The 24,484-nt window shown below is 36.2% G+C and overlaps 1 protein-coding gene across 2 annotated transcripts in view; it reads left to right on the plus strand.

Moving 5' to 3' along the window:
* Positions 1-8,976: 8,976 nt before the first annotated feature.
* arid1aa (AT-rich interaction domain 1Aa) overlaps positions 8,977-24,484 on the plus strand; it is a 36,439-nt gene continuing 20,931 nt past the window's right edge. For both annotated transcript variants that reach the window (XM_087287384.1, XM_087287385.1), the window contains exons 1-2: positions 8,977-10,135; positions 20,249-20,446. In XM_087287384.1, the coding sequence (XP_087143510.1) occupies positions 9,236-10,135; positions 20,249-20,446 (1,098 nt within the window). In that variant the 5' untranslated portion in view covers positions 8,977-9,235. The remainder of the gene's footprint in view (positions 10,136-20,248; positions 20,447-24,484) is intronic.

Consider the following 24,484-nt stretch of genomic DNA (forward strand, 5'->3'; position numbering starts at 1 on the left):
GATAATTAAAATATAAATAATAAATTATATTATTTAATAGATCACATTATTATTCAATATATCATATTATTCATACATATCAATAAACTAATATTAGATCAGAATACACTGTACATTTAACAATCAACATTTTAGGATAAAACAGTAATAAAAACAACAATAATCAGTATATTTACAATGATTCATTTATAATAATCTAGTTGCCTGTGTGTTTGCAAGCGCATAACTGGTGTTTTTATTGGTCTCCTCTCTCTTTCACTCCTTATCAGAGTACATAGACTAAAATCTGTTATATTTTTAATGATTAAAAAACAAGTTGCTGACAAATGGAATAAACCTAGTAGTGTGATTGGATAGTGGAAAAGTATGAATATTGAAAAATGAGAATAACATCTGGTTCTTAAATATAGTCTTTTAACGTCATTAAATTAATCTAAATAGGCCAGGATTTGTTGTTATACAGACTGAATAACATTCTAATGGGTGTTTTCTGTAAATCTAAAAATGTACAATAGTCATGAATTGCTTTAAAAAAGGAGCTATATTACTGTTATTAATTTGATGTTTGATGCCTATTCACTTGCACTTTTTTGAACTTTGAAACATGTATCCAAGCAAAGTACTGTTTATCCACAGCAGGGGTGCCCAAACCTTTTTTATGAAGGGCCAAAAAACAACTTTGACTGAGGCAAGAGGGCCAAAGGTAAATAAAGTAGCCATAGGTAATTTCCTAATTTATTTAATAATGTTTAAAATAAGCAGAAAACGTTGCTTTACATAAACGAATATACCATCATTTTTTATATTTTATAGTGGAATTATTACCATACAAACATCTCATTTAAACTAAATTAAACTCTGTTGAATGAAGCACTAGTTTTGCCTTGATTTGCTCACTATATTCCTCTATCCATCAAGTGACATTATTTACTGGACATTTTTAAAGATCAGATTCATTTATGATATTTAATTGAAACATTTCATTCATTGCTTTTTTGTAGCTCAGCAATAAAACAAACAAAAATGTTGCATCAAATTAGAAATGATGATCTCTTTTAAAGGCATTTGCCCCAACCTTCTCCATCCTTCTCATTCTCTTCTCAGATGGGGTGGTGGGCCAAAACAAAGGTTACAGTGTGCCAACTTTGGGCATCACTGATCTACAGCAAAATAATTCTTAATTTCGGATTGTTTTCTCCAGTTTTTTAAATCTTGATGGGCTCAAGTACATGTTAGTTTAAGAAGTACTTTAGCACCACTAGAGGTCACTGTCATGACGGCTACTTGTTCAGACAATATAGTAGTCTGCTTTTTCCTGGTTTATCATTTAAATTCTGGTAAGTTCAGTCGATTGCGTGTCAATTCTGAGAGCAAAAACAACTGTGTTAGTCGGAGAACACACTAAACTAGAAAGTAAATGATTATCGTGTTTTAATGTTTAAACTTGTCGATACTTTGTTTATAAATCAATGGGCGGTGTTGTGTTTTATTATTCGTTACAGTATGAAGTGTTGTGGTCGTGTTTATTCGTTTACTCTGGCTTCCTCGTGATACAGGGCGCGTTTTTAGCGAACTTGTGGCGGAGAGAAGCTTTACGAGCCGGAACTCGTTTTCCATCATGTGCAGTCTGGACCTTGAAAAGGCCTTCTCACTCGCGGATGAACACAGGAATGCATTGTACACGAGAGGGAGACATGACAACTATGTTAGCTAGTGCTCGGTGTTTATAGAACTTGTCTTTTTGGTCTGTTTTCTCTTAGCTAATATCAGTTTAATATGATATAGTCGTGTAAGCTTAAGTTTGAAAGTGCTACAGTATTCAGTAGGAATAAAAATGCACTACAGTCACCTTAACACATACTTGTGCGAGCCACGGAAGTATTCCGGGAACCAGAAAGAAGTGCTTTGCCTCTTAGCGCACTCGGTTTGAGAAGCTTAGAATACGTGGAGTGGAGTTTAAAATAACGCAGTCTGAAAACGCTGGTGTTTTTTTAAAACTCTGTGTCATTTAAATGTAACTGTATTTGTTGCTGTGAGCATTTACAAATAAGTAAAAAGAAAATAAAATTTGTAATATTGCAACTAGAGTACAAACAGGCGATACAAGGCTATTGAAAGCTGAATTTATCAGTAGGAATCCATGTGGAGACAGGTCCACTTCGATTTGAACTCCTCTTCGCGTTTTGTGGAATACGCAGGGTAAAAACAGGAGGCAGACAGGGAATGGAGTTGGCAATGTGAAATCTGTTTCTGCTTTACAGGGTCTGAATATGTGTAAGCTTGACTAATACAACTGCTCTAGACATCATGTAGTTTTAAAACAAGTTTAGAAATTTTCATTTTTACAAGAACTAGTCAGTGTGGGTGGATTAAATGCTAACAAAAATGTTCCTGTATAACAAATACATTTAATCTGTTTTGTTTATTTAGTCTTTTTTTTCATATTGGTTACATGAGTTAATGTTCTACTGAATAATTGTATTTTTATGTTAAAAGATATATTGAATTTATGAAATATTGTATTTATATGAAATACATTAACTGCTTTTTGTGTCTTGGTTCTATAATTAGGTTTTTTTTATATTTAACATAAGCTTGAAATTATTTAGCATAATATGAAATTCGTGGAAACAATAAGGAAGGAAAATTGGGCAAAATTTAACCAGATCAGAAAAAAACTGAAAATCTGAACACTTATTTTATCACTAAATGATGCTAGAACTAATATATATATATATATATATATATATATATATATATATATATATATATATATATATATATATATATATATATATATATATATATATATACATATATATATATATATATATATATATATATATATATATATATACATATATATATATATATTTTTTTTTTATCATGTTATTCAATTTATAATTTAATATAACTATACAGTCATTCAGTCGGTGGATTATAATGTCATCTATGGAATAGTTTCATGTTTATGTTAACTAAATTGATTAATTTTAACTCAATATACAGATTTAACAAACAATTTTAGAATATGAAAAAAAGATAGCTAAAAAATTGTAAAATGTATGTAGAAGTCATATCGCATTTGCCTTAGTTACAATTACAGTTTATTAACCTCCCTGCAATGTTCTGGGAAGATTTGATTATGGTTACCAAATATATATAAAGAGAGAGCAGGGTGTCCAGGGGATCTTAAAGAGCATTAAAAGTTGATAAATAAATGTAGAGAAATTGAAGGCCTTAAAGTATCAAAAAGTCTTAAATGCTATTTTGCAAGGTATCAAATATTATTTCATTTTGATTATGCAATGTATGGTTGTATGCTAAAGTTTGCCTGAATTAAATCTTTGACTATCTGGATGCTGTGTAGTTTATGAAATCAGTCTTGCTAGATTTGACATCATGCTGCTTTGTTTATTGCAGTAATCAAGGCAACATCATTATTTCTGCAGTTCTATAGGTGCCAATCTGCTGAATTTGCTAGATTTAATAGATTTTTATTCAGCATATGCATAATCTTTTAGTGTTGGATTAGTTTCTTACTTTAATATTTAGTAAATATACTGTAAGTTAAAACCTCGCCAGTGTTTCCGGTTGAAACCTAAAGTCGTTATAAGGTCTTAATGTATGGAAAGAGTCTTAAAAAAGGTATTAAAAGGAATTGAATTTCACTGTCTGATTCCTGTATATACTCTGTAGAGGTAGCCTACACTGTAAAACCCAAAAAGATAAGGTAACTCAAACCATTTTAGGAAACTAATCCTAATGAGTATTGTGAACTTACTCTATTTAAGTAAACGAAGCAATTTGAGCAAAAACCCCAAAACGAGAAGAACTCAAACCAATTGAGTACTGTAAAACCCAATAAATAAAGGCAACCGTTTGATAAAACCGATTGCTACAAACCATTTAAGCAAAAAAATAAAAATAAAAATCTATATGAAAATCGTGAACTTACCCGATTTAAGTTGTAGTAATGAGGTATTTAATTTACACTGTAAAAAGTTATTAGTTATTTAAAGTAAAACCAATTTCCTTTAAAGAAACAAGTGGACTTTACAAAAATAATGTAAGTAAACCCCTTGTAATTTGGAACTGTTAGGTTGACTTAATTTATTTTATGATGCAAGATGTATTCAATTTTTTTTTAGCTAAAAGTAAATTAATCCTTTTTCCAATACACATTTATTATATTTGTTTTGTTTTTTCAGTTATTCTGCATCTAGCAAAATGACTAACTAAAATAAATCTTTAGACTTAATGAAGCACCAGATATGTAATATTGTAATAATTACAGTAATTATTTAAAAACAGATGTGCTAAAAAATAGCCTGACGCTGTAAAAAAAATTGTTGACTTGAGTGAGTAATAAGCATAATTAAAAAAAAATTAGTCTGCTTAACAGTTCCAAGTTACAATGAGTTTACTTACATTATTTTTGTAAAGTCCACTTGTTGCTTTTAAGAGAATTGGTTTACTAAGTTTAATTTACTAATCATTTTTAACAGTAGAATCATTACCTTCAACGCTGAGTTCAAAACTCTTTTTAAATGAGTAGAATCAACCTTCAATCAATTTTGAGTTAACTACACTACATTTCATTTGATAAAGTTGACCGTTGGGTTTTACAGTTTAATAATTTGATTAGCAAAAGACCAATATTAGGGAAACATTCTGGGAGTATTTTAATAGATACGGTACATTACTGTGTGTCTCATATAAGACTATATGTAAATCCAGCAGTGTATGGAAAATATATGGAAACTTAGTTTAGTTTTGCCTTTTTCTACAGTTTTAACTCAAGTCATGGTGAACACATTTATTTTGGGCTGTAATGAATGTCACCAGTGCGTGCTGAACACACGATTATGCCCCATATGGTTTCCTATGGCTCTCTGGAGTGGCACTTCCTTCCCCAGCACACTTCAGAGAGCCGTTGTGTGTGTGCGTGTGTGTGTGAGACGCTGCCCAGCAACCTGCTGGCTGAGGACCAACTTCCTTGTGTCTGCTCTTGCTACTTTATGGATTCCCATGTGGGGGTGTGTCTGAGAACAAGGGATTGAATGAAAGTCTGATTGAATGAAGGGCTCTGCTGAGCACTTTCCTCCCTTTACCAGCAGTGTATGCATGTGGCTTATTGGCGCTCCGAGGGTCATGAAAGGGTTTGAATGCGCATGGTTTTGTTTACACAGAAAATGTGGCATACTTTGTACTCTGCCTCATTAAAACTGTTGACAAACAAGGACAGATGAAAGCTGCGCTTGTTTGGCTTTCTCTTCTTTTTTTTTTTGCTTGCAAATCTCAGCGAAATCATTACATCTTCCAGATTTCATCTTCTCTCAGCCATTTTAGGGAAAGAGCAAGGTATTCAAAACGACAGCATTTCACGACGTTTACTTAGAGAAGAAAGGCTGAACATTTGAGATCATTCTTGTTAAGGACAATTTATTAGATTTAATTACTTATCTTTACAAAATTAAATGTTTGGATTTTCTTCAAAATATCAACGATGATGATCATTTTCATTTTACCTATAGTATTACAGAGGGCGGCACAGTGGCTCAGTGGTTTGCACTGTTGCCTCACAGCAAGAAGGTCGCTGGTTCGACCCCCAGCTGGGCCAGTTGGCATTTCTGTATAGATTTTGCATGTTCTCCTTGTGTTCGTGTGGGTTTCCTCCGGGTGCTCCAGTTTCCGGCACAGTCCAAAGACATGTGCTGTAGGTAAATTGGATGAACTAAATTGGCTGTATTGTATGAGTGCGTTGTCAACATGAAAGTGTATGGGTGTTTCCTGGTACTGGGTTGCGACTGGAAGGGCATCTGCTTTTTAAAACATATGCTGGTTAAGTTGGCGGTTCATTCCGCTGTGGTCATTTGATAAAGAAGGGAATAAGCCGAAGGAAAATGAAATGAGTATTACAATTGAAGTCTTATGAGAGTGTTAAAGACTGATTTGTGTGTTTTGTAATGATTTGCTTTCCTATTACTCATTTGGTATATGATGATGTTAGCAACACAAAGGTCCTGGATTTAATTCTTGTAAGTAAACACAAATCTTATGATTACATTTAAGCTGAAATTAAAATAATAATGTATACATAATATATATGGCGTGTGAGTGAGTGAACACACACACACAGTTGAAGTCAGAATTATTAGCCTCCCTGTTTATTTTTTCCCCCCAATTTCTGTTTAAGGGAGAGAAGATTTTTTTCAACACATTTCTAATCCTAATAGTTTTAGTAACTAATCTCTAATAACTGATTTATTTTATCTTTTCCAAAATGACAGTAAATAGATATTTTTCAAGACACTTCAATACAGCTTAAATTGACATTTAAAGGCTTAACTAGGTTAATGAGGTTAACTATAGGCAGGCTAGGGTAATTAGGTAAGTTATTGTACAATGATGGTTTGTTCTGTAGATGGAAAAATATTTTGCTTAAAGGGGATAATCATTTTTATCTTAAAATGGTTCATACATTTTTTAAAACTGCTTTTGTTATAGCCAAAATAAAACAAATAAGACTTTTTCCAGAAGAAAATATACTACCAGACTTACTGTGAAAATGCCCCTGCGCTGTTAAACATAATTTGGGAAATATTTAAAAAGGAAAGAAAAAAAACTTTAACAAAAATGTAGTTTATATAAGCTGGCAGCTAGCTCTCTGCAACGTTTACATGTTTGCACTCTAAAGCTAAGCAGGGCTGCACCCAGTCAGCACCTGGATGGGAGACCACATGGGAAAGTTAGGTTGCTGCCAGAAGTTGTGTTGGTGAGACCAGCAGGGGGCGCCCAACCTGCAGTCTGTGTGGGTCCTAACACCCCAGTACAGTGAAGGGAATACAATTTTTAAGGGAATAAAATAAAACCTACTTTAAAAATTACCAAAACTTTAAGTGTATCAGTGATACTAAAACAGAAATAAACTGATGTTTGCATTCATTTGAATATGTGTATGTTGCTTTATTTCCATTATACTATCAAACATTAACAAAAACATAACCTCATTATTATTTTGAATGGCAAATATATATTCATATATTTATTTTACAGAACATTTTAGAGCCCCAAATCAAACATAAAACATTACATCACAGTCCCCATAAATGATTAATCTCATTTCCATGTCCTCTGCATTAGGATTAAATATGTATACATTCGGGAGAAACGCATTTCCCAGAAATAAAAAAATGTATTTATACACTGTTTAAAAAATGCCAAAGAGGATCTTCCCCCTGTACTTCACAGGACACAACAGGAGTTGGGCAGCAGTACTAGCGGCTCTGCATTGCATTAAGACTGTGCTGTGCTGTGCTCTTCCCATCCCCCATACTGAGATACCAGAGCAGAGCTGCTGTGCTGCTTTTGCAGAGCGAGAGGGGGTGGGGAGAGCACACAACCACAGACGCTCTCTTATTCTCCTAAAAACATATTTTTCCCCAGAGATCCTTTCTCTATCTCTTTTTAGATTCCAAACTGAAGCACAGTATAAATAGACGGGCTTATTTTGTGATGATAATGTATTCTGCCTTTCAACCACTTTGTGTGGTTTATCTGATTTTCTCCTTTACTTGTGCTCTCTCTCTCTATCTCTCTCTCGTTTTTCATTTTCACTTCCTGCTAGCAGACTAGCTCAACCCACCACCAACCCTCCCTTCTCTTACTTTCCCAACGCATTTCAATCAGCACAACCCCCTGAAACAGTGTTTCTCAACCGGTTTGACTTCAGAACACAGTTTATAACATTGAGTGAAGACACAACAACACCGCATCAGAATTGTCTTATTTGTATGAAATCATTATGAAATGTATTGGTAAAATGTAGCATCACGTATGTGCACTAAAATATGAAAATGATTATCCTAGCTTTTAACGAAAGCACAAAAACTGGCTATTTTAAACACCAAAGATAACATGTAACCTGAATTTAAAGGTAACTGAAAAATTGCTGTTAATTTTATCTACCTCAGGCCATCCCAGAAACGGCTGTAGAACATTCAAGAATATTTTAGCTGAAAATGTGGAGCTCTATGTATTTTAAATTGTCTCATCCGAGACATAAAAACATACAGGCAAAACAAAATAAATACATGTGGCTCCTGATAATACATTGAGGTCTTGTGAAGAGAAACAGTCAGTCTGTGACAGAAACTGGGCTTTATTTACTATATTACCTTTTTGGCAAACAGTCCGTCCCTTGAATTATTCCTTTAGTGTCACTCAGAGCCTTTTCCTTTCATAGATCTTAATTTGATCGTTTTGATCACGTTGGCCTAGGCATTTTGGTTAGCTTTTAACAAAAGACAAAACATGTGGAAAAATTCCAACTTTTGACAACCACAAAAGAAACAGGAAGCATTTCTCCTTTAATTTATTATATAAAGTGACCTGGGTTTTACTATTCTAATCTTACCTGTATGAATGTTTAAATTCACGTCATAATAAGAATTTAAAATTGGTTTTAATTGTGCTATTCTGTTCTTTAAGCTATATAAAAATTAAAAGCTTCTGGGATTTTATTGATTTGCCTTCATTTAACCTTTAATCAAATACTGGAACATAATCCTACAAACAACAACCAGAAAACACCTATGAAATAAATAATGTATCAGTTATGGTTGTCTATAGGTTCATTTTAGGGTTAAAAAGTAGTTTAGGAGTGTGTGAGGCTTTGGTATTTTATAGGTTAGACCAGTAAGACAAGCTTAGTTTGTAGGGCGAACGCACACAACCAGTGCAATGGTAATGCCTGCTATACTGTTTTCGTTCAGTTCTCTTGTACAGTCCCAGTTTTCCCACCAAAATGTGTTCTTGGAGCCGTTTTCAACCTTGCCGTTATGCAACGTCAATTGAACACCCCCTACCCAGCCCCCTTCCTCGAATCCATTCCGCACTCCTAGCAGAGTCCGAGCCATGTTTTACTGGTGTCAGCGCACCTCGGTAAAATGGCTGTATCTGAGTGAGCCTCGTGCTGGTGTGATCCGTTCCTCGGCTGTAGTCTACTTCTGCACAGAACCCCCACAAATTCCGTGTCGGTTAAATTTCATTTCCCGGGAACTCGTTGCGAGAGAGCCTAAAAACGGAGCCGACGCTGGAGTCCGGATTCGGTCCGGCGTAAGGGGTGGGGATGAGTCGGGACACGGGTAAATTGTTGTAAAACTATTGTATTTACATTCAATGTTTCTCGTTTGATTGTGACCGACTCGCCGAGAGGGAGAGGGGGGGGATCATGGCCGCTCAGGTCGCCAGCGCTACCTCTCTCAACACCAGCCCGCCTTCCGAGCTGAAAAAACCGGATCGAGACCCAAAGGAGGAGTCGGTACCGGGGGAGAAGCAGCAGGAAAATAAGGAGCCGGGACTAGAGAGCGGATCTCCGGCTCGCGGGGAACTGCAGGACCGGGCCGATGTGGGAAATGCTGGGGGAGGAGGGGAGTCGGAGATGAAGAACGGCAACGGGAATCCGTCGAGGGTGAACAATAATCAAAATGATAGCACCGGAGCGGAGGGGAACAACCATCCTGGAATGGTACACCATCACGCGCCCGGGTATCAGCCAGCTTCCTATAGCTACGCGCAGCACTACGGCCGGGCCCCTTTTCATCAACATGGCGGACAACAAAGCCCTGGCATGGCAGCTGCAGCGGGGCCAGGCGCGCTGTCGGGCAGTATGATGGACCCCTATCAGCCCAACTCCCATGACCACAGCTTTCCGAACCACCAGTACAACAGCTACAGTCCGTTCGGGAACCGAAGCCCTTACCCGGGCCAGGGCTACGGCATGAGCTCTCCGCGCAGCGCTCCTCAGGCTCAGGCGGTAGGGGGGCAGTCAGCCAAGCAACAGCAGCCAGCAGCGGCTGCATCTTACAGCAATCAGCGATATAACATGGGAAACCCGCAGCCGACATCCACCCCGACCCTCAACCAGCTTCTCACCTCCCCGAGCGGTGCCAGGAGTTACCCCAATTACCCGCCGAGTGACTACAACAGCCAGGACGGTGCTAAGGGACCAGCAGATATGGCCAGCAGCGGCGGGCAGTATGGTGGGGGCCATCCGGGTTGGCAACAAAGGAGCCATCACCCGCCACCCATGAGTCCGGGAAGTACTGGGCAGCCCCTGGGTAGAAACCAGGTAAAATTACAACCCTAATGCCATGTAAAAACCATGTCTTATAAGTCATACGAGTGGCTGAAACGCACTGTGCTTGCTATTGTCTGAGCAAGAGACTCTATAAAATGGCTGCCTCCTTGCTTTTCCACAGCAGCTGAACATTTTACTGTTTTTATTAAGTTCTAACCAGAAAACTTTCGTAAAGCTTCGAGGTTTGTGCCTGGACTTGAGCTGTGGGATGAAAACTGTTGCCTATTATTGCTCCGTAGATCTGCGATTGAAAATGCGTATTTAGCTCAGGCTGCTTCTCCTTCGAGGAGGCTTAAACGCATTTAGCTTTTCCCTCATAGGCCTGTCTGTGTTTTTTTTTGCTTTATTATTGTGTATATGTATCTGACCTGCGATATTTAGACGGTTTGGGTGTTGTGGGTCCGTTCGGAGGTCAATTAGGAGGGCGATTAGCATAAAATTAGCGGATATTTTGTGTGGGGAAAACCCGTGTTGTGTAAACCGATACGTGCGTGTCACAGTTCTACAGTCGATAAACCTATGGCAATTATTCCAGTTTAAGTGTAAAATGTATTCAAACACTCTCGGAAATGAAGTTAGGAGTGTATTTGATGAGGAAATGCGTGAGTTTTAAACTGTGGACTCGACTGAATGTCGGTCTCTATGCGCGCAGCTTGTAAACACAAGCCCAGTGATTTGAGTAAGTGCAGATTGGTTTGCAGTGGGATTTGAATTGTGGAGGTAAAAATCCTCCTGTCAAAGGCAGGAGACAGTTGGTCTTGGGTTGACATGCTCGCTGAGATCTGATTGGCTCTGCATCCTGTGCTCTTGGCCATTTATAATTGCATATGATGTAACACTGAAACACTTGCTGATTAGTTCATGTTGTTCACCTCCCTCACTCTTGCAGTAGTGCAATGTGTATATATAAAAACAATGTGATGCATGCATTTAGCATTAATTCTGCATGCAGGGAAATAGGCGCTTCTTAATTAAATAACTAAACATATTCAGACATTAGTGCATTTAAAAGAATGCTATCACTTTGTTATACAAACTTTAACAGTTCGTTTAGGAAGTAGAGATCGAGTAATACTGTATTGGGATTATGAGCAAACCTGATATTATATAGGTAGTTCAATGTATAGTAAATAATAGGGCTGGGCTATTTGTCCTAAAATCCAAATCCTGATTAATTGAACATTTTAACTTGATTACGATTAATGACAGATTGCTTTATTTATTTTTATTTTTTTTCTTATAGTTCACTGACAAGTTATATACGTAAATATGCTCACATATCACAAGTGAGAGATTTTTGAATGAAGAGTGAACATCAACGCTGAACAACTGAAATTAAAACACATTGTCTAAAACAAAGTCACTTTTTTCCTATAAAAAGTCAAAATAAATAACTATGTGTAATTACATATTTTTGAAAGGTGCGCAGGTATGTGACTGCAAGAAGTCTGCGTCGGACCATATGCAATGCATGCACTCGCCACAGAAGTATAAATCAGACTTAACCGTAGTAGGGAAAATAATTGAAATAATTGACCTGGAAAAATTAGACTTATTAGGTGCTGAGTGTCGATTTCGATAACTTCGATTAATTGCCCAGCCATTGTAAATAGTTATTTATTATTTAAAGTTTTAGAATGCTTGTTTAGGCATGTTTTGTACAGACTGTTGTGTTTGCAGTGTTCATCACAACTAGGCATGGGACGATAACCATTTTTAATGTATAAAGTCAAGGTTTTAAACCCGCCAAAATTTTCAGCTATACCGTTCTTAAGGTATGTGTACGATTTTTTTATTTATGTCTTTTTTTGGTTTGTTTGTTTTTGTAGGACAACAGTATCTCCAGCAGAAAACATCCAAAGCTGGCATTTTAAATTGTAAATGTGTGTTTTTAAAACAAAAGCAGAAGTCAATGATTTATTTGAATTAATTAGCCTGACGTGTTTACTACTCCAAAATATTCTAAATGTTTCTCAAAACAAAATGTATTGTGTTCAATGCGGAAAAAAAGTTTTTGTTTTTTGCCCAGACATTTAAAAAGAACAAATTTTGGAGCAGTGATCACAATACCGTCTTACCGTGAAATCGTGATATTTTTATCCAAGGTTTTCATACCATTAGAATTTTATACCAGCCCATGTCTGAGATATTGCTTAACTTGTTTTCAGATTATTTATTTTCCTATTGATCATTAATACTTGAAAATAAGGCTTCATTTGTTAAAACCGTTGTAAAACTAATCTAATACAGAAAACTATGGTAAAGCTGTCAATCTTATGTGATGTTAAAGTCATTATGTACAGTAAAGTTGTAAATGTTTTGTTTAAAAGGTCTAATTTTAATATAGAATAGAGCTGGGCGATATGGTAAAAGTTTAATCTCGATAGTTATTTTCCATATTGAATGATAGCGATATACTTTTCAATACAAGTTGTTAATGCTTGCAGATTTAAAAGAGTACCCCAACAATGACTGAAGCCTCAAAAAATAGAGACTGTATTAAATGGTACAACATTTTAGGCCAGTAAACTTTCAGTGGCTGAAAATTCGATACCTAACTTCTGTTACAAATTCATCTGTTTTGATATTAGTTGATGCATTACCTAACTTTTACAAATAAGGCGTTATTGTAAAGGGTTTTAATTTAAACCAATTTAATTAGTTCATTTTGTTATTATACATGTTGAAGTAGCTTTTTTTTGCAGCTTATGTTAATGATGTGATAATACTGTACATTAATAAAAACTTTATGGAAATTTCAATTCCATCATGTCTTATAGTAATAATAGCATATGTAAAAATGCAGGAAAATATAAATGAGCAAAAATACTTGTATTTCGTTTCTTTCAGATCTTGTTGCTCCTGTCCGTTGATATATTGTCTAAAACCGAGATGTTATACAAAGTCTGCGATCGTAAACTTTCTGCATTTGTGTCATTAGTAAACTGGGATACTTTCTTGAATTTATAATTGTTGAAGATTGATTAGTCTGCACCTTATTTCTCTAGATTGTTGGATATTGACCACGAAAAGCCCTTTTGAATTCCCTTTAATTCGTGCCAGTTGTTTACAGTACTGTGTTGTGCACTATTTCCTGTCTGGTCATCCTCTGAATGCTAAATTCTCGTTCATGTGGTCCCTATCACGATTGTTTGTCTTGGATCTGTCCAAATACTTTTAAGTGCAATTTCAAGGATGAACAACATCTGTTTACCAAAGTTAACTTCGTTTCTCATGCCAAGTTGAGGCTACATGTGCTTTAGTTTTGTCGCTGTGCAAATTGTGCGTATAATCAGAGGATTGAAAACTCGATTTGCAAGTTTTATTTGTGCAGAGAATAAAATCTGGAATGAAATGTGTATGCAAACAGAATAATAGATGTATACAACTGTATGGACACACATTTTGTATAAGGAACCATTGTTTTAGAATCAGAATAAGTTTTTATTTCTGTAACCATTGAATGCGGCACATGACAAAACCCACAACACACACTTATAAACCAAACAATATTGTGTGTTGAAGTGGACATTAATAGTTATTGTGTTAGTTCTCTTAAAATAGAGTTCTTCTGGTCAACAAGCCACAAGAACTAAAATGTTTTAATCTTCATAAGCATTGTTTTTCAATGTTAAACTATTTTCACAAATTCTTTTTTTTTTGTGAAGCATTATTTATAGCTTTCCTCAAGATTCTGGTCTGACCATGGAGATTTTTCACTTTTTATTTGAAACATTTTTATTTTTTAGGCTAGTTCTTGTCAAAGTGTTACCTGATCTGTGAATTTACATTTCGATAGTGAGGGATGGTGTGCAAAATAGTTGGTTTGGTCTTCAAGATATACATTTTAAATAAAGTACCGAACTTTTTGGTTTACAATTGCTTGCTTAAGTTAATTGTCATAGCTCTGATCTATATTTTGCTATATTTATATGAATTCATTAATTCATAGTTCTTCTTTCTGCCGCTTCTGAATGGCTACAGTGGATCTGTTAGTCTTGTGGCGTCCTCTCCATCCCCCATGACCAATCACTGCTCCCGTCCAACATCCTCTCCTGCCAAGGGAGTCCTCACTTTATCTTATGCAGATTAGCCATGTGCTGCATTTATTTATTTGATTTTTTTTTTCCATTCGGACTCTGGAAAATGTCAAGAGCAGCTTGCCCTCAGTCATTTCACACCGGAGAGCGTTAACAACCACAGACCTTCTTTCAAGGTTTGAACTCCAGCCAAATTCAAAATGAACCTCCTAAACATTTCTCTGGATGGAGTTTCACTGGTCTGATTTGAAAAGTGCAGTGTGGAGTTGTATTGTGGCATGCAGTAATGCATTTTAATTTTTGCTTCTATATGTTTGATTCAGCGCCCATCTGTGAAGAGCACATAAGCTGATTGTACCATCTGTTTAATTTTACATTTTTAAAATTTTTAATGTTATCTACATTTTAACAATATATTTTAAGGGCACAGTCTGTTTTTCCGCCACTAGAGAGTGCATATTCACAACAATCGAAAGCATAGTTTGTTGACGTCATGACTAAAGGCTGATTTATGCTTCTGCATCAAGCACACATGTATCGTCTTTGCACAGTTGCATACCCCTTGCCGTTGCTGATGTTGACGCTGATGCGCACCTCTCAAAAAAATGTACTACGTCAAGACACGACATGTAGCACAAGTGTTTACAAGTGTCGAGTCATGAAGGAACTCCATATTGAAACTTTTGTTTTGTGTTTACCTTATGATCAAGCCGGTTCCCGCCTCTGAATGATCGAGTTTTATCAATTTGTACATTTAAGGTAGGATTCAAAACAAAAACAAAAAATCATCTGCAAAGAAACACAATGCAGAGGACAATAAGAACCTTACTGCCAAGTGTTTCAGAAGTGTTATTACAGAGTAACACAAACAGCGCGCAGAAGTATAAATGTATGGCAAAGCGCAAGGCATACGCCGTGGATCACAGCAATCACTCCGCAGAAGTATAAACCAGCCTTTAGTGTGGATTTATTGAAGTAGTTTTTATCTTTACTTGCAGGACTCCTACAGAGCATAAATCATCTTCTTGGATGAGCTAAAGTATTTAAACCTTATTATCATGGTAGTATGAACCAAAGTAAAGCCACGATCACACTGCACTTTTCAAGTCAAAGCTTGTTGAACTCTGACCTGTGAAATCGCATCACGTAGTTTCATGAGACCAATAGAAGATCAAAACATGACCTCTACAGAAATGTACTATATGGAGCAATCGCTCGCTTTATTAACGTCTAATCATCTGCTTTTATGCCGTCTCTTTTCATAGCGCTGTATAACAAACTCTGGTGTGACTGCGGATAAAGGCTGAAAGCTGTCGAAACGAAACCACTGAAGAAATTGCTGATGAGAGCCAAACGAAATGCAGCACCAAATAAGCAGAGGCTTTTTTTATGCCATAGTCGACCACGTCTGCCGTGATAACATAACGTGGGGAATAAGCAGTGCTGTTTTATTGTACTAAATACTCTTTAATATTTTGTTGTAATGCTATACTATAGAGCAGGGGTGGCCAACCCTGCTCCTGGAGAGCCACCTTCCTGCAGATTTCAGTTGTAACCCATATCAAACACACCTGCCTGTAATTATCAAGAGGTGTTCAGGTCCTAATTAATTGGTTCAGGTGTGTTTGATATGGGTAGCAACTGAAATCTGCAGGAAGGTGGCTCTCCAGGAACAGGGTTGGCCACCCCTGCTATAGGGTGTATGACATTGTTAGACTGGCAACACAGGACACAATCCGTCATGTCACTAGTTAAAATTACTTACGTTTGAATGTTGGTAGTTTGGTTCCAGTTATTGTAAAACTTGATTGCCAGGGGTATTCGTAAATCTATCACTTGTGTATTGCCTTGTAATATACTTGTGCATTTGACATCGTAAAACAAAAATCAGAGTTGGTTTTAATATTGTCAGTGTTGTTAGATATGACGATGTATTTACTTCATTCTTTGCGCACAAGCAGATGCAGCCATTTGAATCTTTTTGGTTTGAGACTTCCGATCTCATTCACTTCCACTCATTTTTAGGTGTTAAAAGCAGCTTGTTATGGTGCTTGATGTTGCAAGCTAATATTTTCTCATTATATTATTCTACTTTGTCTGTATAATTATGCATACACTTGTTTGTAGAGCAAGTAGTTTGACCATTTTGTGCCGTTTATTATTCTTGGTCATTTCTCCAATAGGCAACCGAATCGGAAGTTCTAAAACAAACGCAAAATCGAGTGTGTCTCTACATTGAAGAATAAGGTCAATAGAAGAGCTTTGATATCAACGAGAATTGATAAATGCACTCGGTCTCATTGACAATGAGCATGATGTTTATCATGTCATGTAATGGATTTAGTCTTATGAGCTCAAATTACAATACAGTTACGTTACAGTTTGTTAATGTGATGACAGTTATCATCTGAAGTTAATGTAGTGTTATGGTTGAGCATAAACACCCAAGAAGTGCATTGTGGGCTTGAAAGTGGCATGGAGAATGTATTGAGAGCATATCAGAATCAGAAAGGTTGAAAAACTTTTGACTTTATGCAAATTTCAAGTCATAACGCCGGGCAGCAACCAATCGCTGTGAAAAGTAGTCAAGGCAACATGTGGACGTATGGTTCTGAGTGTTTGCTGACACTGCACTGAGCACAGATTTCACACTGTAGTGGAAACTAGGGCTGCACAATATATCGTTTTAGCATCGATATCACAATGTGAGAATATGCAACAGTCATGTCGCAGGATGTCAAGCTATTTCAAATGAAACACAAGAAATGATCAAGTTTGGCACTTTAACAATGATTAATTGTTTAGTTATTTATAAAATGAAGACAATACAGTGTTATTTTAGATTTGATTATTGAATTTCTGTACCTCAATACTGTTAGACTCCACCAAAAACCATAAAGCGCTGTTGATTTCATTTCCACCCATTCTTTTCTTTTCATCTGTGCTTTTATTTTATTTTGCATGTATATGTAAATGTTTTAAATATTATTTCTTTTGTACAATTAATGCAGATGCCAATAAATGTAAGAAATTTCTTTCTGAATAGTCATCTTGTGAAATTATATTCATGTTGCAGTATAAATCACAGAAAAACTCAACGTTAAATGTCAGTTTTTTCTAATATTGAGCAAGGTTATTCAAAGTAAATATTGTAATTTTATAAATACATAACGTGGGTCTGGGTGATATGGCTAAACGTCTTGATATTTCAACCTTTTAGCTGTATTTCAAACTTAATTATTTGTTTTATTTTATGAGGTTCTTTTAAACTCATACTTGGAGCTGCAAGTTGGATTGTGAACTGTTTTAATTAGGAAATAAAATTGCCAATTAGAAACCTCATTCAAATCATCAGCATATTCACAGAGATGCTTAATTTAGTGTGGATGGTTAATTGTCTTTGACTTTTGACTTTCTTTATTATGCACAATTAGAAAAGCATCTTAATATGCAATATATCATCATTTTATATTCATTGTATGAGACGAAATAGTTTACACACACTACTGTTTAAAAGTTTGAAGTTGGTAAGATTTTCAGAAAATTTTAAGATGTTAAATGCTCACCAAGAATGGCATTATTTGATTAAAACATGGTATGTGTCAATGTAAATTATTTAAAAAATGTAAAATGTTTATTTATTCTTCATGTTCTAAAAATTGATGTGGTTTTTATCAGGTTAGTTACTCTAATATGCTGAATTGGTGCTCGGGAAGCATTTATTATTATTTTAATATATTAGCATATATTGTTTTATTATCTTGAAATAGTTGCATTGCTTTATTTCAAATAACTTGCTACATGTAGTTTAAGATTCATTAATGAATAGAAGTTAAAAAGAACAACATGTAGTGTCTATAACAGGATTGTTTTGCAACATACAAACATACAGTGCTCAGCATAACTAAGTACACCCCTCACAAATCTATCTTTTAAATTCATATTTTTAATAGGAAGCCATACAATATTGTATTTGTGCATATACATTAGATTAGTCGGTATTGTCTGAAACCAAATCTGGAGCTAATCTAACAAAACAACTTACAATAAATGTCCAAAAACTAGCACTAGCAAATTTCTATATTATAGAAAAATATTAAATACAAATAAAAAAAATTGAAATTTTGTAGGTTGTAATTTTTTTTTTTGCAATATTTTGCTTGAACTTATTGTATTACCTTTAAATTTCTAAATATGTTTGGTGACTAAAATATTATTTTGATAAATATCTGTTCAATAAATCTGTTTTGTTTAAATGCACCAAATACATTGCCTATAATCACTGAGAAATGGATATAGTCATGCTGAGCACTGTAAATGTTTTCAATTTTAAATCAATCCATGCTTGATAATAAATGTACTCCATTTAAATGAAATATATCTTACTGATCCCAAACCTTTGAACTGAATCATGTAATGTATTTAGAAAGCATGTTTTGTGTTTATTGAAAACATGTTAAGTTCACTATCTGAATCGAAACAGAGGATGATTAAGATGAAAATGTGCTTATTTTTTATGCTTCTGCTTAGAGTTTAGTCAACATGAGAAACAAATTATGATCGTAAAAGCAATTTTATTTATTTATTTTTTGTTGTTGTTAGTCAATGTTGAAGTGTTAGTGTAGGGCTGCACGATACTGAGAAAATATGCAGTGTTGACAAGTATTGCAATAACAATATTTTAATCCAAATAACTAACTTGCGTAATGCTATTATCAGTTTTTTTTAAAATGTTGTGGTCATACACTACAAACAGGTAGAATATAATTTTCTGAGCTAATTAAATAAACTATGTCAAGGTGCACAGCGCAAACTGACATCATGACTGAAAACCTCAGCGGAAATACTGATTCTTATTGGCTGTTGTCATTTTTCTCTCCTGTCGCTAAGCATTAGTGTTTATTTTCAACTCTAGGTTCACCTAACTGCAAGGGTGGGGATGAAGATGATAAAGGCTCCATCTGATTGGTCAGAATTTAATAAACAACCTATGCATGCAGCACACAAATGCTATAAAATAACTGAATCTATTGTACATCTCTGCGAAATTGGATACACTATTATTGCGAAAACAATAATGTTTTGATATGTTGTAGCTCTAGTAGCCCTAGTATATTAGGATGCTTTTGAAGTAATATACGTTGTAGAAGTCATGACGTGAACATATTTGCTTGTGAAATAAAGTGTTTAGAAGTCAAATTAGCACCCTTGTATTTTTGTATTTTGATGCGTTCGTCAGTAATGTTTGAATCGGACTGATAACGTCCTGACGATAAGACTGTAAATGAGAGATTTTAAGATTATGAGTGAACAGCCATTGTTCTGCGTTTTTCAGGAAACTTTTGTTGTGTTGTTCATCCCAGAACGAGCAGTTGTTTTGTTCCCAAATATTTGCCAGTTTACAAAAACAAGCTGGATATTCCAACTCCAATATTTACGTGACCCCTCATCCTGGACTTTTATGCTCCAGCATCCGTCTCGGTGCGAGTCATGCTGGACCTCTCTTCATGTCATTAAGCCCCGTGTCATTCATTCGGTGCCAAGTTTGCCGACTTTTTCCAAAAAAAGGAAAAGCTGGCTTGGCCAAGGCTCAAGCAGAGCTACAGCTGGGATGTGTTAAATATTCGGCAGACTGCCCTCCATTTGAAATGAGTTATATATAGCACTGTTGACTTCCTTAACTAAGGCTGAGCAAGGTAACGGTCAGGTTAATAACCGTGGGAATCAGCAGCGCAGGGTTATTTGCTGTCTCTCTCTTTTTCCTTCTCCTTTTTCCACTATCGTTTCCCCTCTGGCTCTTCTCTCTCTTCTTCTCTTGTGGTTTCTTGCATTTTTATTCCGTCCTTGCTTTTCTTTTATTTCCACCCTGGCTTTTTAAAATCAAATTCTCCAGTGTGGGAGTGCAGTAGTACTGAATAATGGTTTGATTTCATGGTTTCGGATAACGTGTCCTTGAGTTTTTGAATGCTTTGTGGATGTCTTTGTGTAACACTCCGTTTATACTTTTCTGTCATTATCTGCCAGTTACCTTGTCTCAAATCTTTCTCTCGCTTTCGCTCTGCAGACTCCAGGCTCCATGGATCAGATGGGGAAAATGCGCAGTCAGCCGTACGGGTCAGGTGGTCCTTACTCCCAGCAGCCTCATCAAGGGACTCCTTCAGGGCCCCAACAGGGACCTGCTTACCCAGGCCAGGGTTATGGGCCCCCTGGCCCTCAGAGATACCCTATGGGCATGCAAGGACGGATGCAGTACGGCCAGCAGGTCAGTGCTCTTTTTATTTAAGGGTGCACACTTTGCTTTTGCATTATTTATTTTTCTCTTAATGGTTTTAAGCAATATTTAGCTAAGTGTGTTTTAGTGCTGGCTTTTAGGCTGGTCATGGATAAATAAATTTGACACTGGCACCACCAGTAGGTGATTAGTCCTTGTTTTATTCTTTTAACATATTAAACTTTAACACGCAAGAGCCAGAAAACGCCAAGATGACGATCAGCCACTGGCCTTCATCGGTCCTGGTAGTTGGTTTGGTGTGTCCCACACATTGCCTCTCGTCGGGTTGACATTTGGTTGACATCGTTGGCCCAAATAAGCATGTCAAATTGGCGTCGGCCATCAGCTGAAGAGAGCTCTCCGACTGGTTTTTTAGCAACGAATCAGAGCAGGAAGTGAAATGATGTAGCAAGTAAACAATTCAAGTCAAAAATGAACACAAAGAGGCCATAACATTGCTACATATCTTGAATACAATTTGGATTATTACATTATCAGAGATATTTGTCGGAGTATATCTCTCTATGGTGGGTGACAATTGCGGTGAAAATGATACTGAACGCTGCTATGTTTACTCTTTGCACATGCCTTTTGGAAGTTCCAGTTGGCCATTGTGAACAAGAAAACAGAAACTGCTGTCTATGGATGTGGAAAGACACATCCTTCCACGTTGGCGCAAAACACACACTTTTTTTTTTTTTTTTAGTCAGCTGCCAGCCGTTTGGTGTGACTACGAAAAGCTTTTTGGTTCAGAATTGAGCCAACACAAGGTGACAACACAGTTGGGTCTAGTTGTTTGGCGTTGGCCTTAAGGTTTAAATACTTTTGCTGACCCTCTTTTGCTGAAAGTTTTATGCATGGCTATAAAGTTTCCATAGTGATGTCATTTTTCATGGGACACTCTATAGTAGGGCTGCTTGATTATAGGAAAAATCATAATCACCATTATTTTGGTCTAGGTTTAATTATTTTGATACCTATTGTAATAGCTCAATATTATTAGCCCCTTTAAGAAATATTTATTGTCTGTGGAGAAACTACTGTTGTACAATGACTTGCCTAATTATACTAATTAAGCCTTTAAGGGCCTACTCACACTATGCCATCCGTACCGTGCCCAGGCCCGTTTCCCGGATCGTTTGAGAAGTGTGAGTGTGCTGAATCGGGCTCAAGCACGGTTCACTTGGCTGGCCCTGGCCCGGTTGGAAGAGGTGGGCCTGAGCGCGGTTCAAGCCCGAAACTGAAAGCGAGAAGTGTTTTTTAAGGGACTGTTTCATATGGATTTTATTAATCATTCTTATTGTTCAGTGAACGCAAACTGCCCTAGATTATTAAAGACGCAAACCCCTCACTGCACGACAGCTGCGGACCTTCAGCAGACCTCCTTATTCCTGCAGCACGAGGGCTTTATGATTGTTTATGAGCGGCAAAAGTGGCGGATCTGTTCTGCGAAATATCTCACTGCGTGTCACCGCATCCCTAAGGACTGTTTGGCGAAATATTTGACTGCATGTCACTGCATATCAAACCGACTGAAACGATATAGCTGGAGAAATCTCCACTGTGCTGCTGAGTGAGAGCACTTCTCACTGAACAGCGCAGCAGCGATGACGTAAGCGTGTCCAGGCCCGATTGTGGTATGAGTGCAGGCCATCGGGGGAGACTGGAGAGGGGACAAGCGTGCTTTGGCCCGGTTCGTGACAACTGTACCTAGTGTGAGTACGGCCTAAATGTCACTTTAAGCTGAATAGTATCTTGAAAAAATATCTAGTAAAATGTAATGTACTGTCATCATAGCGAAGATAAAAGAAATCAGTTATAAAAATTTTGCATGTGCGGTTCTGATATGGTTTTTCTTTCACATGTCTTTTGATTCTCAACTTGTTAGTTCATTACACAAACAAGGGTTAATATGAATAATCACTAAACACAGCGCTCTGACACAAATGTGCATGTATTTGATCATTAAAGAGCTCACATTAAGATGGCCTTGGATGTGTGTGCTCTGCTCGTCTCCGAGCCTGTCCGAGGCCAAGCGCAGCGCACACACACAGAGCATGTGCTCTTTCATGCTTTTAAAAATATGAATGATGCACATCCCGTGCTGCAAAAGTTACATTACAGTTCATGCTTTTAGTCATTTTCACGTGGAACTGAGCTTTACAGTGCAACAAATGTGTACAACTGCAAAGGGGGCGGTATATGATGGAGTAATCGTTTATCTCGATAAATGGTTTTTCATAAACGTTTGTAGCAAAAATCAAAATCGAAACCGGATTTTCGATTAATTGCACAGCCCTACCCTAGAACTAGGTCGATAAAAGATATCTATTCGCAATAAAATTTATGTCAATAACAATGATAAGCTCTGGACTTTTTTACTCTATATTGATCTAAGAGGCAATCACACAGCAGAAATGTACAACAATGACAATCTAAAAGTGTGTCAATATTAGAGATGTAATGAATTTTCAACAACCAAAAATGTATTGGCCGAAAATGATGTGCCATTTAATGAACCCTCTAATTTTTGTGGCTTCAGTCATTGTTGGGTTCTCTTCTAAATCTGGAAGCATTAACAACTTGTATCGAATTATGTTCAATATCAATAATATCAATTTTCCATATTGATATTATCATTCAATATGGAAAATAATTATCGAGGTTTTTGCCATATCGTCCAGCCTATGACACTCTAGCTTGACTGGCTTATGCATATATTGCTTTGTTTTTTGTTTTTCCTTTTTCTGCCAACATTGTTAAAAGTCCTAATTATATTGTGAAGTATCTGATATTCCTATTCTGAAATATGTGTAAGAATAAGCATTGCAACATTTAAACAGAATAATAATGATCATACTATTTTATCAATTACGGGTGATGGGTGCCTTTATGTTAGCCTGCACTTCAGTGGAGAGATTAGAGCTGATGGATTTACAACATGTTAACATATCGCAACATGAATGAAAGTAAGTGGCTGTTTACTAGAGTGTAACTTTTTTTGGAGAAGTGGGAGGGACACAAAATGGGGGAAACTGAGTCAGTCATGCTTCTCTGTTGTGATGACTCACTAAATGTTCTAATCACACTGGTGTGATCGTACAGATCAAAGGGTTAATGAGTGCTTCACTGAATAATGATTCAAAATAGCAGATTAGTTTCAAAATTTTGACCGTTTAAGCTGAAAAAAGGCTATTTAAATACAAAGTTCTGCTTGTTCTGTGTGAGTAACTGGCACAGTTTGTTAATACAAGCATACGGACGTGTGGTTATCGCTGGTGTTTTTGTCAGCCACTGTTATGAGCCATTGATGAAATGAACCATTTGTCTCATAACTTCTAATACTATTCTTTGGTAACACTTAAATAATAGTCCATAATGTATTAATTAATGTATTTACTTAAATGAACAAACATTAATAATATCTTTATAACAGTGCTTATTCATCTTCATTAACATTAGGTAATGTTAAGTTAAATAATGTTAGTGCATGTTAACTCCTGGTGCACTAACCAATGTTAACAAGCACAAATAAAGATTTAAATAATGCATTAGTTAATTTTGAACTATGATTAATAAATGCTTTAATATATTATTCATACTTACTGTTAGTAAATACAATAACTAATGCTTCATTATCCTAAAGTGTTACCTATTTTTTTATCACTTCACACTTGTTATTGTTTTGTTGTTGTTGTTGTCGATGACAACATACATTAAACATTGCTGTAAACTTGTATACAGGAATACGACCCAGTGTTTCCTGGGCTGCAGGCCTTTTTTACACAAATCTACCAACTACCTGTGGCGTTATTTCAATGACAAATGTCATAAACGCAGTATTAGAAGTTGAGATCGCTCTCAAATAAACGCTGCTGAGTGCGATTTAAGCCAACCTTTATTAGATTTGCTAGGAATATTTCTGAATGTCTCTAATAGACCTAGAGAGTGATATTAATGCGTCGTAAAGTAAAGTGAAATGGCTATATGTCGTGTTTGCTGGCCTCACGCATCACACACCTGTCAGTC

This window comes from Danio rerio, chromosome 16 (assembly GCF_052040795.2).
Source record: "Danio rerio strain M-AB ecotype USA chromosome 16, GRCz13ab, whole genome shotgun sequence".
In the NCBI taxonomy this organism is placed as follows: Eukaryota; Metazoa; Chordata; class Actinopteri; order Cypriniformes; family Danionidae; genus Danio; species Danio rerio.